At 42.8% G+C, this 19,918-nt stretch overlaps 1 protein-coding gene across 3 annotated transcripts in view; it reads left to right on the top strand.

Annotated features, from left to right (window-relative positions):
* Window positions 1-18,748, top strand: part of ATP2A2 (ATPase sarcoplasmic/endoplasmic reticulum Ca2+ transporting 2) — a 52,343-nt gene extending 33,595 nt beyond the window's left edge. Inside the window, exons 9-21 of one of the 3 annotated variants that reach the window (XR_014542375.1) lie at window positions 1,935-2,023; window positions 3,494-3,596; window positions 4,833-4,964; window positions 5,079-5,201; window positions 5,460-5,678; window positions 6,315-6,650; window positions 6,915-7,135; window positions 7,749-7,951; window positions 8,835-8,920; window positions 9,285-9,418; window positions 10,179-10,296; window positions 10,432-12,264; window positions 17,868-18,748. Coding sequence is in view for 2 of the 3 variants with exons in the window: in XM_083589861.1 (XP_083445987.1) it covers window positions 1,935-2,023; window positions 3,494-3,596; window positions 4,833-4,964; window positions 5,079-5,201; window positions 5,460-5,678; window positions 6,315-6,650; window positions 6,915-7,135; window positions 7,749-7,951; window positions 8,835-8,920; window positions 9,285-9,418; window positions 10,179-10,296; window positions 10,432-10,701 (2,034 nt within the window). In the remaining variant the exon portion in view is untranslated. Of the gene's footprint in view, window positions 1-1,934; window positions 2,024-3,493; window positions 3,597-4,832; window positions 4,965-5,078; window positions 5,202-5,459; window positions 5,679-6,314; window positions 6,651-6,914; window positions 7,136-7,748; window positions 7,952-8,834; window positions 8,921-9,284; window positions 9,419-10,178; window positions 10,297-10,431; window positions 12,372-17,867 lie in introns of those variants that run through there. The other 2 variants (XM_083589862.1, XM_083589861.1) reach the window with 2 other exon arrangements.
* Window positions 18,749-19,918: the final 1,170 nt, after the last annotated feature.

Below are 19,918 nucleotides of genomic sequence, written 5' to 3'. Positions count from 1 at the left end.
TTACTTCCTTCCCATGTTATCATACTTCTGTCAGTCTTCTCCACTTTTCTCTATACCGCACACATGGGTGGTCCACAGTATTTGATAGTAAATTCAAACTGGAGTAGATATGGGAGGCCCTGGTTTAAAATTTGATGCATAATCTGTTATTGAGTAGATTACCAGAGTTACCTCTGATGCTAGGCACTCTGTAGAGTAACCAGCTGTGTGTGTGTGTGTGTGTGTGTGTGTGTGTTTAGAAAGTTGATGAATGCTGATCTAGTTATTGTCCTGTTATTTAGCAATTATGCCAGTCTCTTTATTCAGTTGGTTGTGCCTCACTTGTGATTGATATTCTAAGCAGGAACTGAATAGAAGCACAAAGAAAGAATTTTAAATCAAATTAAGGCACTTTTATTTGTGAAGGGTAATTGCTGGAAAGACTTAAGGGGCTAGAGCTTCTCCTGATTACATTACGTGGCTGGAAATAATTACATTCAAAATTATTGGGCCAGGGTAAGATTTCAAATAAGTAAACAGTAACAGACCTCTTCTTTTTGAATCTACTTAATATTTGTGTGACTAACAGACTTTGGTGCCCCTGTTTAACTTGCTGTTTACTTATTTGTATTACTTTCCAGTCTTGTCCAGAATTTTATGCTGAAGTGTTTGTGCCTGTGGAACACAAAGCAGCTGCTCATCTGTATTCTAGAGAAGGTTACTTGCAGAGTATTGCATAACTGCCCGTCTCTTAAGAAGTCAGATGCCAAAAAAACAGAAAGGTTCCTTAGCATAGGAACATCAAACCCTTTTGCCTCAGAAAAAGATTTGTTTTGAAGTAGCAATATTGAGCTCTTCATTCTTTTAGATCAAAATATTTTTCTAATCCTGTATAGCTGGGAGAGGGTGTTTCATTTTTTGTTAGTGTCAAGTCCATTAGGTAATGCAGAAAAGTGGTGTCTGTAAGATTTTGGAAGAAAGCCTTTGCACATAAAAGCAGTAAAGCAGCATTTTCCTGTGGAAAAGAGAGAGAGTCTCTCTCCTTCTCCTTAGGAAGTTTTTACAGAAGTAATCCTTGGAGATTATTTTTCTGCATTATGGTCTGTTGCCAAACTATCCAGTCCAAGCCGATGTGAATTTACTCATGTTGCTTGTACACAGCAGGCTTGAAAGGAAAGTAACTGCATACATTTGAATGGTGGGTGTTCTTTTGAAAAAGGTTTTCCTTATGGTGGGGTAGTGGTGTTTCTCCTTGAGGATTGGAGTTCAGTCTTTTGCTCATCCCTTATTGGTAAACACTGTCCTCTCTTCCTGCTCCAATCTCTATTTAAACTATAGTGCTCCTTTAAAAAAAAACATTTTCCCTGCCTCTTCAAGACCCTCGTTCACTAAAAACCTACCTTGTCAGCAGTGCCGTCTCCCCGGCTCTTTCTCAGTGCTCATGTTAATTTCTGAAAAATGATCCCCTCCCCACCATTCCCCCTTAGTCTTTTCCCTTCACCTTCCTTGTGTTCTGGTCATGCTAAATGAACATTGACTAGCGTATTGCCACATTTCCATGTCTGAGGCTGCATTCCTGTCGCTCCAGGTTCAAAAAGTGGCATCAGGCACTGCTTCTGAAGCATTTGCCTGATTCTAAAACTCCCCAACACCTGGCAATGAAAGTGAGTGTTCTGAAGTCAGTATAGCTGTGCTTACCTGGAGTGGACTAAACATTAAACTTTGGCTGATTTCCTGGGAATAAAATGAATTCCTCCAGAATATAGAGGCAAAGATCTAAAGAAATGTATGTGGAAGAAGCCCATATTATAAAAATCCTGAAAAATAAGTGCTAGTTAAATGTTATAACTATTAATGCCACTGATATAAAGTCCTGCCTGCACTTCTATCTTGACGTTCAAGCTTTAAGTTATATCAGTTGGTTGACTGGATCTGTACCCTTTTCTGTCTTACAGATGTTCGTTGTGGACCGAGTGGAAGGAGATAGCTGTTCTCTGAATGAATTTACAGTGACTGGCTCAACATACGCTCCCATAGGAGAAGTGTAAGCTTGATTCTTGCCAGCTGAACCATTTACAGGTCTGGCTGTGTATGCACAGCAGCACTTAGGGCTCGAATTTAACAGCCTGAAAGAGAAGTGGATAATGTAAAGCGGGACTGAAGTGCAACCTCTTGATTTGTAGATTGCCAATTTAAAGCTAATCTTTTGGAATAGTTAAATTTTGTGAGGAAATTGCAGGCTTTCCACAAGGTTATTGATATTTCGCCCATCTTAGGGGGAAGAGTGTTATTGGTCTCACTTAATAAGTTATTTACTGTGAGCACTCCAAGCATTATAAATATACTCTAGATCTGTCCTTCAGAATTACATTGTTGTCCTAGAATATATTTCTTATGTGTGCAATCTTTCATTATGAATACTGTTGTGCAGGCTTGTGTTTAAGCACTTGCCTGGCAGCTTATGGGGACAAGGATTTGCATGCAGGTGAGTGAGTAACCTGGTATAGAATGGGTAAAGCACTGTTTCCTCCTTGGAGCCCACCATCACACACCAGGGTGCTAGAGGAAGGACAGACCTCTCCATCTGACCTCTACTGGCTCCCAGAAGGCTAGAATTTGTTGTTGTTGTTGTTGTTATTTAATTTGGCAGGCCTATAAAATTACAAGACTGCTATGCTTTCCCTCCTTCAAACCTTAATTTCTCCAAATTGTTCTGAAATGTTACGTTTTTTGAATGTACATATCATATTACCACTTCTCTTATGCCTTTGTCTCTGCTTTCCATATAAAGAAATGTGCACACACTAGTGTCTTTTCAGTTCTTCATAGCTTCAAAGAAAGGCACAGATTGTTAATGTTGAGATGATGACTGGAAAAGACATAACATCTATTGTCATTTCCTAGTTGATGTCTTTGTTTACGTAGAGCCCTTAAGAGGAGCACATGAGGTGTCATGATTCATCAGTGCTTCAGCAAAGCTAATTTCCCCCAAGTAGAGAGAAATCTCAATTTGTTCAGTCTTTATAGTCATTGATGACAAGCTTTTGATGTGGGCCCTTTCTAAATGTTCTTTGTGTAATATTAATTTCAGTTACCCTTGAACAAAATTCACTTAGGGCAAAAGTGAAATACAGCATCTTTAAAACATGCAGCACACTTGCCTCATTGATCATGGTTCCTTTTCGTATTTGAGTGGGCAAGGAGGAATTCTTAATTAGGACACAGGAACTTTTTTTAAAGTTTTAAAAGACTACCTGTAAAAGTGAGTTCTCCTGTTGATTCTGGCCTTGTAAACATAATGCAGCATGAAATGTCCATTCACATTCATGTCAATGTGATTTATTTATCCCAAGCCCAAGCTGCAGGGGGCTTTCCGGATTTCAGCATATGAAGGATGAGAATAACATGAACATGCCAGAGAAGGAAGGATCTTAGCCAGTGGTTTACTCTGATACAGCACAGACATTGGGACTGAAGTCTCACCATCTATTTTTCTCTTGAATATTTTTGACAGGCATAAAGATGAGAAACTGATCAAATGCAGTCAGTATGATGGTCTTATAGAATTGGCAACAATCTGTGCCCTTTGCAACGATTCTTCTCTGGATTTCAATGAGGTAAGTATCTCCTCCTAATTCAAGAGAGGGAGCAAAGTGGTTGCTGTTGCTCTCCTACGTTAGAAAGGGCTGCAGCACGAGTGTCAAGGTACATTCCTCCCATCCTCTTTGATTAAGGGTATTATCTGTTCACAGGAACAGATACTTTCCCTCAAGGGTGTGTTTGTTTAGTCTTTTATGCACCTCTTTTCCAGCAGTTGTGTCCAAGACGAATTGCTCAGTTGTTTTCGGTTATTAAATCTGTACAAATAGATAGCAAACAAAATAAATAAATAAAAGTATACAGCAAATGAGTGGGACGTGGGTGGCGCTGTGGGTAAAACCTCAGCGCCTAGGACTTGCAGATCGCATGTTCAGCGGTTCGAATCCCCGCAGCGGGGTGCGCTCCCGTCGTTCGGTCCCAGCACCTGCCAACCTAGCAGTTCGAAAGCACCCCCGGGTGCAAGTAGATAAATAGGGACCGCTTACCGGTGGGAAGGTAAACGGCGTTCCGTGTGCTGCGCTGGCTCGCCAGATGCAGCTTGTCACGCTGGCCACGTGACCCGGAAGTGTCTGCAGACAGCGCTGGCCCTCGGCCTCTTAAGTGAGATGGGCACACAACCCTAGAGTCTGGCAAGACTGGCCCGTACGGGCAGGGGTACCTTTACCTTTAACATAGCAGAACATGCAGGACAGTTATTCTTCTTTGGGTTGTTTATGCAAAAGTTGATCTAGAAGGAAGTAACTTGATAGATGCAGTGGGGAGAAAGGTCACAGACATGAGTGGAAGAAGTCAAAGTGTAGGGCTGCAGAGTGAATCAAGAGAAAGTAGTAGACTGCCGGGAATGAAACCCTTAGAAACTAGGACTTGAAGTGTCATTAGAAAGTATAGACAAGTATGAGTAAACACTTGAAAGGGCTGGTGTGGCTTAGACTTATGTTCTCACTGTGCCAGTCTACTTACTGCTACAAAATGGGGGCCTCTTATGGCACTTAAGGTACAAATGCAAGTCAAGGTAAGCCCCCCCCCCGCCCAGTAGGTCTTCGTGTGCTGGAAAAGGAAGCAGTAATTGGTACAGTACAAAAATATATTTTCAATAAAATCCATTATTGCATAAATAGATTTTATTACAAATTCTGGTTTTGTTTTCATTTTAAATAAGAATTTTTGGATGTCTGTTATCAAGAAGACTCCCAAAATATGTAAGTGATAGGCAAACTGTGATACTAATCATGCTAATAACATTTTTGTTAAAGGCTAAAGGAGTGTATGAAAAGGTTGGTGAAGCCACAGAGACTGCCCTCACGTGTCTGGTGGAGAAGATGAATGTGTTTGACACAGAGTTGAAAGGACTGTCCAGAATTGAACGGGCAAACGCTTGCAACTCGGTCAGTACTTCTGAAGTAATACACAGCAGAGAACCAAGTGAAACTCTTCTCCTTTCATGCAGGTTCATTGCACTGCAATTCTGACTTCTCCATCTTCCCACCTCCTTTCTGCAGGTGATAAAGCAACTCATGAAGAAAGAGTTCACCCTTGAATTCTCAAGGGATAGAAAGTCCATGTCAGTGTACTGCACTCCAAACAAGCCCAGCCGGACTACTATGAGCAAGATGTTCGTTAAGGCAAGTATGCTTCATGGAAGCAGGCAGTTGTACTTGGCTACAAGGCAGCATGGCTCTTGAAGTTGTGCCAGAACAAAATTGCAGTGGCGTCTCAAAAAATAAATCTGTGCTTAGTAATATTCGACCCCTGCAGTTGAGTGAGCTACTTTAATTTTATTTTATTTTATTCCCCTTGATGGCTTTGTGGTGTAAAGGCAAGAGATTGTGATTCTGATCTTTCCTGGAAGGCTAATTGGCTCCCACTTTGTGCTCCTGCAGGGTGCCCCCGAAGGAGTAATTGACAGGTGTACACACATCCGGGTTGGAAGCACTAAAGTGCCATTGACACCAGGAATTAAGCAGAAGATCATGAGCGTCATCCGAGAGTGGGGCACAGGCCGAGATACCCTGCGCTGCTTGGCTTTAGCAACACACGACAATCCACCAAGAAGGGAAGACATGAAATTAGAGGATTCTGCAAATTTCATTACTTACGAGGTTGGTTTACTGTCAAATTGCAGCTTGAAGAGAATGGCAGAAGTTTCCTCAAGCAAAGTGAGTTTTGTCTTTGGATGGAAACACCAAGTGAGCCACTCGGAGCTCCTTGGAGGAAGGGATGTAGCTGATGTTAGTTTGTAACATTTAGCATCTCCATCCTAGTACCATCCTAGTATATTCTGCATTTATCACTAGGCATCCTGGGTCGTGTTCATGCCCTTGCAACTAACACAGCTGGTGATAAACCCTACCTAATCCTAGGCTACAAAAATTTACTGTCTAGTCTCCATTCCTTACCTATAGAATGGGAACAGTAGCAACTGACCTCTGTGGATTGTTGGGAAGATGAACAAATTAAAACAAAAATGTTGTACAAGCAGTAATAGCAGTGCTTTTTTCCTAGAAAAATAGGTACTCATCATGAAGTTGTTACAGTAAGTGCCACACTCTTTAACCAAAAAAAGAGGCTTCAGTACTGCGTACCCTTGAGTACCCCCTCAAAAAAAAACAACCTGACAAGTAATAGTATAACAATGGTAAAAGACATATTAGTTCTGTTCAGCAACTTAAGGATGTGTGCCTTTTACCTTGTTACTGGAAAATCTGAATGCTTAATGAGGTTTATTCTTGTTTCAGACCAATTTGACATTTGTTGGCTGTGTGGGGATGCTGGATCCCCCACGAATTGAAGTGGCATCATCCATAAAGTTATGCCGGCAAGCTGGTATTCGTGTGATTATGATAACAGGGGACAACAAGGGGACAGCAGTGGCCATCTGTCGTCGTATTGGCATCTTTGGGGAAGAAGAAGATGTAACCACGAGAGCCTTTACAGGGCGTGAGTTTGATGAACTTTCCCCGGCTGCCCAGAGGGACGCTTGCCTAAATGCTCGCTGCTTTGCCCGTGTGGAGCCTTCCCATAAGTCTAAGATTGTTGAGTTTCTCCAGTCTTTTGATGAGATCACAGCTATGGTAAGTGTGAGAGGTGGGGCATTAGAGAAAGATCTGTGTACTAGTTGAGGGGAGGGGTCTTTATGCAGTTGCATTTTACGGAGGTTCCAAACAGTTCTCTCCCAGCATGAAGATGCAGAATAGGCTAGAACGTACATTAGTCCGCCCTAACTTGCTGCCAAGTTATCAGATGATGAAGATGGGGCTGTGCTTGGAACCAGTTCTGCTGTATGCTGGCACAATGGGCCATGTCAGTGCCCCCGCTTTTCAAACTTTCTCTTTCAGACTGGAGATGGTGTAAATGATGCCCCAGCACTGAAGAAAGCAGAGATTGGCATTGCTATGGGGTCAGGCACTGCGGTGGCAAAGACAGCTTCAGAAATGGTGCTGGCTGATGACAACTTCTCGACCATTGTAGCAGCTGTGGAAGAGGGGCGTGCAATCTACAATAACATGAAACAATTCATTCGCTACCTCATCTCCTCCAATGTCGGAGAGGTCGTTTGGTAGGTGTGCCAAGCAGTCTCAACTCCCTTCAAGAACTGCACAAGTGAACTTTGTTGATATAAATTGAGCTGGTCTGGCCTCCTGGGACAAATTCAATCCAGAGGTGGCTAACAAGTGACTTAGGGAACCTTTCCCGTCCCCCCTCAAACAGAAGAAAATGTCAGAGGATGGATTTGGTTAGTGGCAACTCAGCTCTGGACAGTTTGTTAGCAAAGACCATATATATGCCAAACCAGAGAGCTTTTAAGTGCAAACTAGAGCTTTAAGTGTAACAATATATTCTTCAGAACCACTTCTGATGTTTTGGGTAATGAAAGAGTGATTTGCAAAGACACACTGAATGTCCCTAGTTACCAACGACTATCATTCTCATCCCAATTTCAATGCAGCACTCAAGTTCTCCTTTCCATAGGCTGCATAGGACTTGCCTTGGTTGTCAGATAGTGTCAAGAACTGTTAGGATTGCAGCCAGTTTGAATACTTGACTCTTAAATAGTTGTAACCCAGTTTCCTCTCATGCTGTGAAAACCCTAAGTACAACATATCCATTAAATCCTTCAGTTAACATAATTAATCTTACTTCTGCTCTTTTTCACTCTCTTTTTTTGACAGTATCTTCCTGACTGCTGCCTTGGGTTTCCCTGAAGCTTTAATTCCTGTGCAGCTGTTGTGGGTAAACCTTGTGACTGATGGACTCCCTGCCACTGCTCTGGGATTCAACCCCCCTGATCTTGACATCATGGACAAACCACCTCGTAATCCCAAAGAGCCCTTGATCTCTGGGTGGCTCTTCTTCCGCTACTTGGCCATTGGATGTGAGTGTTGATTTTGGATTTGCGAACCCCTGGATAGAACAAGAGGTTTTCTGCTTTCCCCCTTCCCTCATTCCCAGTACCTCCCTGTTCCCTTCCCTTCTCCTCTTTGCTCTTACACAAGTGAGTCCAATTAGGGCAGCAGCATGGCATCAGCCGGTCCGCATTGCAGTTTGGCAGAATGGTAGAAGTTAGCTTAAAGGTACTGAAACTTGTTATCACATGCTATTGCTGCATCCTTTCCTCCTCACCTTCCTTTCTCTTGGCAATTGCTAATCTTGCAGAAGATGGCTGCAAAGTGCCACTTGGACCAGTGTCTCTCAAACTTCGGTCGCCAACTGTTGTTGGACTGCAACTTTCATCATCCCTAGCTAGCAGGACCAGTGGTCAGGGGAGATGGGAGTTGTAGTCCAACAACAGCTGGGGACCCATGTTTGAGAAACTCACTTTGAACAATTTACCTACCAAGCTAAATCTACTTCTGAACTCTCCATTTTAACTAAGCACCTAAAATGTTTTTTTAAAGCCAGCATTGCCTTGGATTGAATTATCTGATAAAATAATTTGTGTGTGTGTGTGTTTGTAGAAGAGTTAACTTCCATTAGGCAGGTTTTCAGTGAGGAAAGTGTAAGTGTGTCTTGCACAGAGCTCTGGCCCCATCTCTGGGTCTGTTTTTAAATGAGATATGTGGTGCTGGAAAGAATCCAGTTGTGGTTACTTGGCATTCAAGATATGAGCATGGATAGCAATTGCAGGAAATGGGCAAGGGTTACACAGTAACCTATTGTACAGAGGAGAGAAAGTTCAGGTGAGGTGAGCAGGCAATACAGTTGGCCCATTATTCAGCCTAGAAAGAACTAAAATTATTTATCCCCCCCCCTTTAAGGCTACGTTGGAGCTGCTACGGTGGGAGCTGCTGCTTGGTGGTTTATTGCTGCTGATGGTGGCCCAAGAATTACCTACTACCAGCTGGTAATATTTTCTTCTCAATATTTCAACATTAGCATTTTTGGAATAAGGCTTACATTTTTGTAGTGCTGTTGGCTAACTATGGTGTTTAAGTGGAATGCACTGGTATCTTTTCAAAATAACACCAGTTCTTATCTTTGGAAAGATCTTACACATGTCAAAAAACTAATTCCTGCTTAAAATAAAGATCAGATTAGAGTGTTTAAGAAAAAGCTTTGGTTTGTTCAACTTTATAGCTGAACAACAACAAGAATTATAATGATGGTTGATAGCACAAGAGTATTTTGATGAGCTGCAGCCGGGGGACGAGGAGCAGTAATGTCATGAGTGTGCTTAACTAACTTGTATTTGTGTTCACATTTTCCAGAGCCATTTTCTGCAGTGCAAAGAGGACAATCCAGATTTTGAAGGTGTTGACTGTGTGGTCTTTGAGTCTCCATACCCTATGACAATGGCACTTTCTGTCTTGGTCACTATAGAGATGTGTAATGCACTCAACAGGTTGGTGTGCTTGAAATGGATGCTTTCATGTGCCGTGTGTCGGTGATACGGTGATGGGAGCACTAGATTGCATCATGCTATTTGAAGAACTTGCCTTGACTGCAGAAGTTCTGCATTTGGGTGATTTTCACTGTGTTTCTGGAATTCAGTGACTTTAGGGATTCAGCTACTTTTACTTTTTTTAACAATGGATTTAAATAAATCAATGAAGGAGCAGTACACAAGATGGGGCAGAAGAAGTAGCTTTTTCATCTGCAGAAACTGAAGAGAAATATTGCCTGCCTTAAGCTTCACAGGACATCTGTCTTGGCACCGTCAGAAGCATTGCAACGTTAGACAGGCTTGATCCAGTGTAATGTAGATATATGGAGCAGGATCTGGGTCAGCAGTTTTTGCAGAACATTGGTAGAGAGCTATTAAAGCAGGTGGACCTTTCACTAGAGAGCTGCTGATGGGTTGTGGGCCTACAAAACTGGGCACTAGGAGAAATGCCTTGTGCTGTAGCACATGCATGCACTTGGTATCATGGCAGCCAGAACTGGAAAAAACAAAAGAAGCCCCCTGCATTAAGAGTTTTTAAAGCTAGTGGAAGGGGAAAGTAGAGTGGCAGACTCTCTGAGCCTGCTGAAGATAAGAGCTGGTGAAGTGCAGTGGCTTTGAGCAGGAGCTGTGAGCCCTGGGTCAAGTCACACATAGATGGCCTTTAGGCAAGCTGCTGTGAACTGTGAAGCTTTATGTACGCCTTCATTCTTTTTTTCAGCCTGTCAGAGAACCAGTCCTTGTTGCGGATGCCTCCTTGGGAGAACGTCTGGCTGCTGGGTTCCATTTGCTTGTCCATGTCTCTTCACTTCCTTATCCTCTATGTGGAGCCACTGCCAGTAAGTTTGCAAAGCTCATGTTCCAGGACAAGTCTTGAGCCAAGCAAGAAAAGCTCTTGGTCATCCCCAGCTCTCTTGCCCCTCAGCTCAGTCAAAAGGCTTCACCAATAATGCTATTTCTCTTCCATTCCCCAGCTGATCTTCCAGATCACACCTCTGAATCTGACCCAGTGGCTGATGGTGTTGAAAATCTCGCTGCCTGTCATCCTGCTGGACGAGACACTTAAATTTGTGGCCCGTAACTACCTAGAGCCTGGTAAAGATAGTGTGCTGCCTGCCACCAAGCCACGCTCTTTGTCCGCATGCACCGAAGGGATTTCCTGGCCGTTTGTGTTCATTACCCTACCCTTGGTTATTTGGCTGTATAGCACAGACACTAACTTTAGCGACATGTTCTTGTCTTGACCTGAAGAGATAACAGATTGACAGAGAGATGTTTAACTTAAATCAATTTTTTTTATTGTTTAAAGCAATTGTCTTATTCTGCTGAATTTTCACATGAACATATTTGCCGGTGTCTGAGGTTCCATATTCTATGCCAGCCCTTCCCCATCCCGGCGCCCTCCAGATACCTGCTGTTACAACTCCCATCAGCCACAGCCAGCCCACCTGTGCTTGCTAGGCCCAATGGGAGTTGTATTCCAGACACCTGGGAGGGGCACCAGGTTGTGGAAGGGCTGATCTAGACGTTTTGGGTTTTTTCTTTTACTTCCCCTGACCCAACTCCAGTGGGGGAGTAGCATTTCTCCCCACCCCCTTTTATACACATCTAGGGTGTCCATTGACATGTACAGAGAAATTTAACACTATTTTATGCAAATATTTTTTTGTAGAGGAGAAGCATGTACAGTGTTCTGTTTAATAGTCACCTCATCCTTGTAAAAACAAACAAAAAAAGTGCTTTGCGGGGGGAGTGCCAGTGGACACTATATTGAGCAAACTGTAATTGGTAGCAGATTTTAGGGAATGAATGTTTTTGTGTGTGTTTTCTTAAACTAAAAAGCATGCAATTGTTTATGTCTTCTGCATGGTCACCTAATCTTAATTTGTCATTCAGCTGGTTTTTTCTGCACTGGGCAGATGTATACTGCTACCTCAGTATTTACCCCCCCCCCTTTTGCCCTTTCCAATATTTTTAAATAACAACTGAATCTTGTTTACACCTGTATTTGTCAGAGGTATGCTTATTTTTGCTGGTGCAGAAAATACCACTCCAGGGGCAACCTATTACTGTTCTCCTCCTCAACCCCCCCATCACATGTAGATTTTTTTTTAAAAAAAAATTATTTATTTAAATATCTTATGTATTTTTATTGTAACAGCATTTTCACCAGCATTGCCCACTTTGGGATGGTGGGGGAGAAGCAGGAAAGGTAAAAGGCTACCTGGATAGACTTCAGGCAAAGCAAAAAATAAAAAAAATAAACTTCTTTTAATTGAGAAAATTTTGTTTCTCATTTCATTTATACCTTGGAGGCTGCTCCATTTTAATTAGCAAAATCCATGCGTCAATATTTTTTGTGTTCTTTTTTTTTAAGTGGGGGCATTCATAACGGGACCTGGAAACAAAGGACTTGCGTTTGCACAGCTGGAGTTCTCACAGGGTCTTTTTTTGGTTAGGTCTCTTAACTCTCAGTGCCACATCTTGGGATATAGTCTGCTGGCCACATCTTACCCTGAAGTGGCAAAGTAACAAATTTGTGTGTGTGCGTGTGCGTGTGCGTGTTACGTCTCTGTGTGTGTTTTTGTAAAATCTGTAAATACCACATGACCAAATGAACATATTGTATAGAACTATTTTTATTTTTAATGTGGCACTAACCACCATCATTCTATTGCGATAAATGTTACCGCATGTTGTGTTTCCCCCCCTCCAAATTGAGTCCTGTATCAACAATGTGTAAGTTCATTAACAGTCCTAACTGTGTGGTGTTTCTCTCCAATGCCTTCCAACATTCATCGACTGAAGTGAGTATCTCTCTTCCATTTCACCATTCCAGTGGTGATGTGCTGTGTTAAAAAAAGATAGCATATGCTGTATACATGTCAAAGAATAAATGCTAATTTTCCCTTCATTCCATGCTGCGTTTTGTCAGATATTCTGCTGTGCTACATTATTATCACCACTCTTCACATTCTGCCTCCAGTATCATAAGGCTCAGATGTCTTGAAGAACAAGCATATTTTGCGCCCCCAATTTCTATCGGGTTAAATCATTAGAACTAAGCTAGCAAGACCTGTGCCCTGAAAATATTAGAGAATTAACAGTGTTTCCCCTTCCTAAATTCACATTAAACTCTTCCTTAGCAACCGTCAGCACCTCCAGGAGGGTGGCTTTGCTGTAGTGGAAGCTTTTTTAGATAATCTAATCTATCTTCCCCACATCTCAAAAGTAATAGGCATCCTTGAACATGGGTCCCAATTAGCTTCTTGTAGTTTTCATACTGTACTTTGATGCTCTTGGACTTCTTTGTTTTGTTATAAAGGTGTCATGAACCATTCCAGATAACAGGTATTAACTTCAGAAGGCCCAAAGGTCTTCCAGTTACATTCTCTCAGGTATTGTGTTTGCAACAAAACAGTATCTTAATAGTTCTCAGTGAGTAGACTCTTCTTGTGTCCCACAAAAACAGCAACGGAGCAGTCAAATGAACATAACACGGTTGAATGCCAAGGGACTGGGTGACATGTTCTGTCAAAACGGCAGATAGCATGCTGGCTTTGCAGTGTTTTTCAGTCACCTGCTAGGGCACTCTTCGTTTAGGAGTTGGATGGATTAAACTTGGGCAAGAGCCCTATTGAAGCACTTTAAGAGTCTGTGACTAGCACAGAATGCTTAGTGATGGGTAAGCTCAAAATGCTCTGGGGTGTAAAGTGAAATCCCTTTCTGCAGATGGGAGATTTCACTAGCAGACATGTTAAAAATGAGGACCTTGCAACTCAGGAGTGTGTTAGAGCACAGCAGTAAGCAGCCTTCTTAGGCAAAGTTGTCATGTCATCCTAAATCTAGACTCTAGTGCTGACCTTAGTGCACATGCAGGCTGACTTCTGTGACAGGGATAGCTAATCTGTGACCTGCCAGATATTGCTGGACTACAACTCTGTCTCTGACCATTCTCTGCTACTCATTGGGGCTAAAAACACTACCAAAGGTATATCAGTTAAGTAGAGCATGGTGCTGGTAATGCCAAGGTTGCAGGTTTGATCCCTGTATGGGATAGCTACACATCCCTATGTTGCAGGGGGTTGGACTAAATGATCTTTGGAGCCCCTTCCAACTCATTGGGCCTAATGGAAGCTGGGAGTCAAACAGCATCTTCAAGGCCACGGATTAGCCATTCATAGGCAGGCCCAGAAGCATCAGCTTCTGCCTTCTTGACACCTGCACCATAGATTTGCCATATTCTGTCTAGCTGTAGGTCTCTGATTTCCTTCAGCTGTCCCTTCCTTGCTCCTCACAAAAGTGAACACAAAGACAGCCCCAATGTATCTCAGTATTTTATTTAACATTCTCAAAGTAAAAGAGTCCAGGTCCCTTCCTTGATGGGGTTATAATCTCAGATTTGACAGGAGGGGTGTTTGAGCAGAGAAAACTCTTTCTCAGTTACGTGGATTTAGGAGGACTAAGCAGGTTTGCCAAAGACTTCACAGGAGGCTGGGGGAGGTTTTGAAGAGGGAAGCAAGAAGTGGCATTGTGCAAATGTTCTAGGAAGCAGCATCACCCGTGAAGGTCTGGAAGGGAGAAAGAGCAGAGTTAAGAGGAAACGAAAACTTTCAGAGGTCCCTTACTAAACACTAAGCATATTTGGGGAACAAGAATCCTTTATGTCTGGACTCTTATGTGTGTGAATGTACACATGAAAAGCCCAGCTTAACCAAATGAAAATCGAAACCGCGGTGGAAGTCCCTATTTCAGTTACTCATCTTTACAAGTGGCAGTGAGCTTGGATGATGCTGGTGGCAGTTGGAATGCCAGCCACATTTGAAGGGCCACACAGGTAAGGGCAGGTTACCAAAACTGCTGTTTCTGAAAAGCAATGGAGCAGACCAGTAACTTTCAAGCCCACTTGTAAGAGGGTTCTTGCACGGATATCCATTTAGCCCAAATTGTTAACAGCTTGGGAGTGTTTGTGAAGGTAGACAGTTCTTTATTTTATTTAAAAAATCTGTTGTGTTTTGATCTGCCTTCCATTTCTCACTGTGCTTTTCAGTTGGTTTAGACTGTTGTTGTCTCAGTGTTTCTCACCCAGATAAGGAGACATCTGCATAGCTGTATAGGGCAGTGACACAGAAACCTGTGACCATCCCAATGGTGTCAGACTTCAAGTCCCAACCACTATGGTCAAAGGGGATGATGGGAGTTGAGGTCCAACCACATAGGATAGGCACGGCTGGGGTAGATGAGTCAATAGTCTAATTGGTATAGGATAGCTTCAACGTTAATATCTGAAGCACAGCTCCAGCACACTGGACTTGCTCCTTCGTCTCTCATCCCCCTTTTGACTGAATTAGGGAGATAATAAAACATAAGTTTGTGGTATAGTAAGCCATCTAGTTAAATAATATTTGCAATTCACAGTGCCAGTTATGGTAAGCAATAGATTTTCCCAAGGGAAGCACACATTCTGCCAGGAGGTGAGGCCTTGTAAGATGGCTAGTCATCAACTTTTCCATTAGTGCAAGGAATTAGTGAAGCTTTTTCAAAGTGCTTTGAACCTTGCAGTGACCCCTTTGGGAAGGGGCACAGGGTGCCTTCCCCTTCTCACTGAATAAGAAGTTGTTGTCTTTCCAGGCAGAACTTAACCCTAAAGCTCTTAACTCTTAAAACCCAGTGCAACCATCGGTGGTTCTCGCACCACCACGGGTCGGGTGAATATGGTAACTTTTCTAAGGCCATCCAGTAAGCTTAGAATTGAACCTGTGGCTCTAATGTTAAAAACCTGATGGAGCAGAGTCACAATTCAGGGAGGACATACTTTTCCTCCATAGGATCCCCCTCAGGTGCAGCAACGATGGGAAACACCTTTGCTTGAAACCTTGTACAGATGCTGCCGGTTGAGGTTGACCAGCCTTCCTCCAACCTGGTGCCTTCTAGGTGATGTTGGACTTCACAGCTCCCGTCCGCCCCAGCCAACATGGCCCATGGGCAGTGGGGATGGGAGTAGCCATCCACAAAGCATCTGGAGGATACATTTGATTAATAACTTGACTTAGTCCACAGCATTTTGGGGTGAAGCTTTCTTTTCTGATAAACATTCAACAATTTAGATGTTAAAAGAATGGCCAAATAATGTTTATTTTCTCCCCATTTGTACAAGTGGTGTCTTAAATCAACAGGGGATTTTTTATTGTTTAAACTGAATGCAAAGCAGCTTTGTGGCAATTTGCTTTTTTTTTTAAGCTGTGGTTTCACTTAAATTAGTGCTTAATATTGGGGAATCTTAACGCTGTGGTGATAAAATGCAGTACAGCAGTTCTAGTGTCTCCCAAGGACGCAGCCAATAAGAGGCTTGAACGATGAGCAAACTGGATGGGTGAGGCATAGCTAAAAACAGCCCAAGTTGTCTGTCCTTGCACCTGTCTTGTTTTACTTTTTGCACTTCTTAACCATCGTTTCCCTAATTTCTGCTTATTGCATTAAAACAAACAATAATAATGAAACACTAACACAGAGAGTAGAAAGATCTGCATATTTTCTAACACAAACTCTTGGGACAGGATACTGCAATTGTACAATAACTGAGTTGAAAATTGCTATGGAACAGCAGAAGCAAATAGGGCAGGGGCTGAACCATGATGCAAGCTTCGTTCTGGACAAGGCAGGTGTAAGGATTTGTTGTACATGCCCAGGGCACCAATTGGCGCAAAATGTCCACGTGCAATGGAGCTGGCCAACCAGGCAATGCACCAGCGATGTTGGTTGGTGTGTCTTCAACCAGCCTCCACCTGCCAGCCCTCTTACTCAAAGAAAACCAGGGAGCGGGGGGGGGGGCTGGTTGTCAGCTTCCTCCTCCTTAGTCTCAGTGTTGACGTTGCAGAAGAGGAGGACGGGGGCGAAACGAGAATGGGTTGGTGCTGTCTGTCATTGGCTCATACAGAGGCCATCGCTGGCTCTAGTTCCCCTATTGTTGGGGATTTCTGCCTTCCATTCTGCCAGCCGTCAATGTCTACATGTTAACTCTGGGCAAATAAAGTTGGTGGGTGGGGTCTCAACAGGACTCTGCCTTGTAAACAATCTCTTTTGAAATTACAAGAAACGAAAAGGGCAGGAGGTGTGTCACCCCCCCCCCATCCCTGATACCACCCCTGCTCCTGGTTCTTGGATCTCTCCATCAGCACAAGGCTGGCATGCCAGTGGTTCTGGTGGCAAAGCTTTTCTGGAAGGAAGAAGGTTTCAGCAGATGGACTAGCCCTGCAGCCTTTATGTTGTCTCACCTTTTTAGTGTATTTGGGGGGTCAGGGAGAGACAGGCTAGGGAAATAGCTTAACTCCTAATTGTACCTATTTGCTTTTAATAATTTCCAAGGTACCAGTTGCATTCCAAACTACTGGGGCATCCTAGACATCCTATGCTAAGGGGACTTGCAGTTTAAAGACCTCCACAAAATACCACAAAATTATTAGAAATTGAGAGAAAGTTTAAAAACAAACATTGAATGAGAAGCAGTGCTGTTGCCTGGGGAGAATCTGAAAGGGAGACTGGTTGGATGGACAGCCAGACTGACCTGTTTGCTAGGCGGAAATACGTAAAGGAAGCAAAAATGGATTAACAGAACCACTTCTCTTTTTGCTGCAAAGTTAATTGCACACTAGGAAAGTGAATGGTAGGAATTTGTTAGGGCCTGAGAGCTCCAACATGCTGTGGCTAATCTAACTCTTAATTCACCGCAGACAAGCCATTAACAGCCAACAAGTGATGAAAAAGGATGTGTGAACTTATTTTTGTTACTCCTCAGGGCTTTGGCAACAGCATTTTTTTCTCACCTCACTAAAGGTTTGGGAGGGAAGGGCTTGTGGAAGGGATGGGAAGTGTTCAGAGGCTGTTGGAGCACAGCTCCCTTCCTCCTTGGGCACTGGCCAGTCTGGCTGGAGCTGATGGGAGTTGGAGTACAATAGGATCTGGCAAGGCCGCAGGTCCCCCATCTTAGACTTAACAGTGAAAGGGAAATTTGTCCCTGTGTTCTGGATATGGACAATTTTACAAAGTACAGTATCTTTAGCCTCCCTTGTACAACAGCTACTAAATAAAAAGATTTGGCAGTTTGGCTAAAGTTTTAAGGATTGGCTTATGGGGCAAATAGCAAGTGGAAATCTCTTAACTAGACGTCCTTCCAGCTTTTAATTCTCTATCATACTTTTCCGATTAACTTGTATTCTCCCATTTGAAAATGAGAGGATGCTTATCAGACTGTTAGAATTTAATTCTATCGCTTTTGAGCCTTTTAAAAATTACAATAATGTCCTTGCTTTTATTAAGCCTTCTTTATCCATCCTTTTCACTAACGTTTTCCCTCTCTCTCTCTCTCTCTCTCTCTCTCTCTCTCTCTCTCTCTCTCTCTCTTTATTTACAGCAAAACTGGAGTAATCACTTAGTCCTAGACAAATTTTGCAGAATTGTAAGGTTAATTTTCTTGCATGCGTCTTTAGGAACGCATCTACCGAAAACATCTGCATGAGTCTTGTAAATGGGAAAATAAAAATCTCTCCTTAAGGAGGGAGAAAAAAATAGAACTGAAAACTCGTGTTCCACGAAGGAAGTGTGTGGTGCTCTTAAAAAGCTTCAGTTTATATACAGATCTACCAATGTGCAATATGGTTTTTAACTGATAAAACAGACCTCTGCGAAGAAGTTTTGGGGTTGCATGAAGACAAGTCTCCCTAAACTGCTAAGCAAGAATTAATGAGTGGTGATTCGCCAAGTTTTATCTTTTTTCTTTTTCTTTCCATACTTCGTTGTGTAAAATGTCATAGTTTATAAAATGTACAATATTGGACTGTAATGCATGCTTTCAGTTGTAAGTAGCTGATAATCTCTATTGTATCTCAACATAACACTTAAAAACAGCTCTGTACAATATGCAATTCTATTTATACAGGTTCTTTGACAACGGTACTGTTGCTGAACGTTTAAGAAACTGTTAAACCTTCAATTCCATAACTTCAGCTTAAAAAAAATAAATATCTTGGAGTGTGCAGATAGGTCTATTTTGCACTGTAATAATGTAACTTATTTAAATCTAAAGCCGTAGACACACACCGGTGCAATACACATGTTGTGGTGCGTTTTATCTTAACAACAAAAGCCTAATAATGAACCTAGTTCATAAAACAGCATGTGTGACCTTTTTTCTTTGTTAGAAGTTGTAAATAACATTGTCTGATTCAATGCTGATGGTGACAAGCATCACACCTGCCATCCTGGTTTCGGGTAAAATAAACTTATTCTATGATACATAGTTTTTGTGTTTGTTTGGATATGCGTTTAGGAACACGCAAGCTTCCTTGTAAGCTAATTCTAAACACGTTTACTGAGAGCCTGACCTGCACATGATGCAGAGTAAGGTGGTAGGATTCTGGACTTCACTGCTTCAAACTATTGGAGAATGCGCATTTTTAATGTTCCCTGCATACTAAAGCAAAAAATGTCTGCTCCTTTTATATACTGAACTAGTTGGGTCAGGCCAGTGACCCATCCATCCCACCAGCCTGTTCTCTCAGTGGCCAACCAGGTTCCACAGTGGGAAACAGGCCAGCAGGGCCTGAGTGGAGCAGGACTCTCCCCACCTGAGATTCCCAGCCTTCGGAGCCAGTCTGCCTCTGATCCTGTAGGTGGCATGTAGCCGTTGTGGCTGGGAGCCACTGAGAGCTCTATCCTCTCGGACAGTGATGGCCAAACTTGGCCCAACTGCTTTGGGACTACAATTCCCATCATCCTTGACCACTGGTCCTGTTAGCTAGGGATGATGGGAGTTGTAGTCCCAAAACAGCTGGAGGGCCAAGTTTGGCCATCACTGCCCTTTGAGAGAGTGCTTTTCTTTTCAAGTCGAGCCCAGTTCCCATTTTAGGGAGCTTTTCTTACATGGGAGAATATTCAGAGCTATGAAATCCCAACCACAGGCTCAGGTGGGAGAGTTCAGAATTCTGCTTTTCATTCTATGTAATGTGTGGATTGGCTGGCTCTCAGGAATAAAAGCACATTGCACTGGCTGGGATCCAAAGAACCAAAGAAGGAAGCTTTTGAAATGGGCTTGTTAAAACGGCACGTTGCACAGAAAATGCCCTCTGACGTTGAAGAGGACTTCAAACCCCATTTGTGATACGGCCTGGGCACATGTCATTCAAAGGAAAGAGAATGCCACTTAACACAGGCCCAAGCCCTTGGGTGCTGCTGCTTTGGATCTGTGACATCAGTTCCAGTGAGATTTCCTTCCAGGCTCTTCACACTTTTAAGTTTGTGGCATTATTTGCGCACGATTTCCTAGCAATGCCAAGGCAACACACTTTCCTCTTAGAACTACATAGCGTTCCTCTTGGAGTGTCGCATGACTCTGGTAGAGAGTGTGTGTTAGAAGACAACCTCTATATAATTACCTTTTCCAAAACAAAACAAAAAATGTTTTCC

This window comes from Podarcis filfolensis (assembly GCF_964270895.1).
Source record: "Podarcis filfolensis genome assembly, chromosome: 16".
Lineage (NCBI taxonomy): Eukaryota > Metazoa > Chordata > Lepidosauria > Squamata > Lacertidae > Podarcis > Podarcis filfolensis.
The sequence above is the reverse complement of the archived record's forward strand: the minus strand, read 5'-3'. Positions and strand labels throughout refer to the sequence as shown.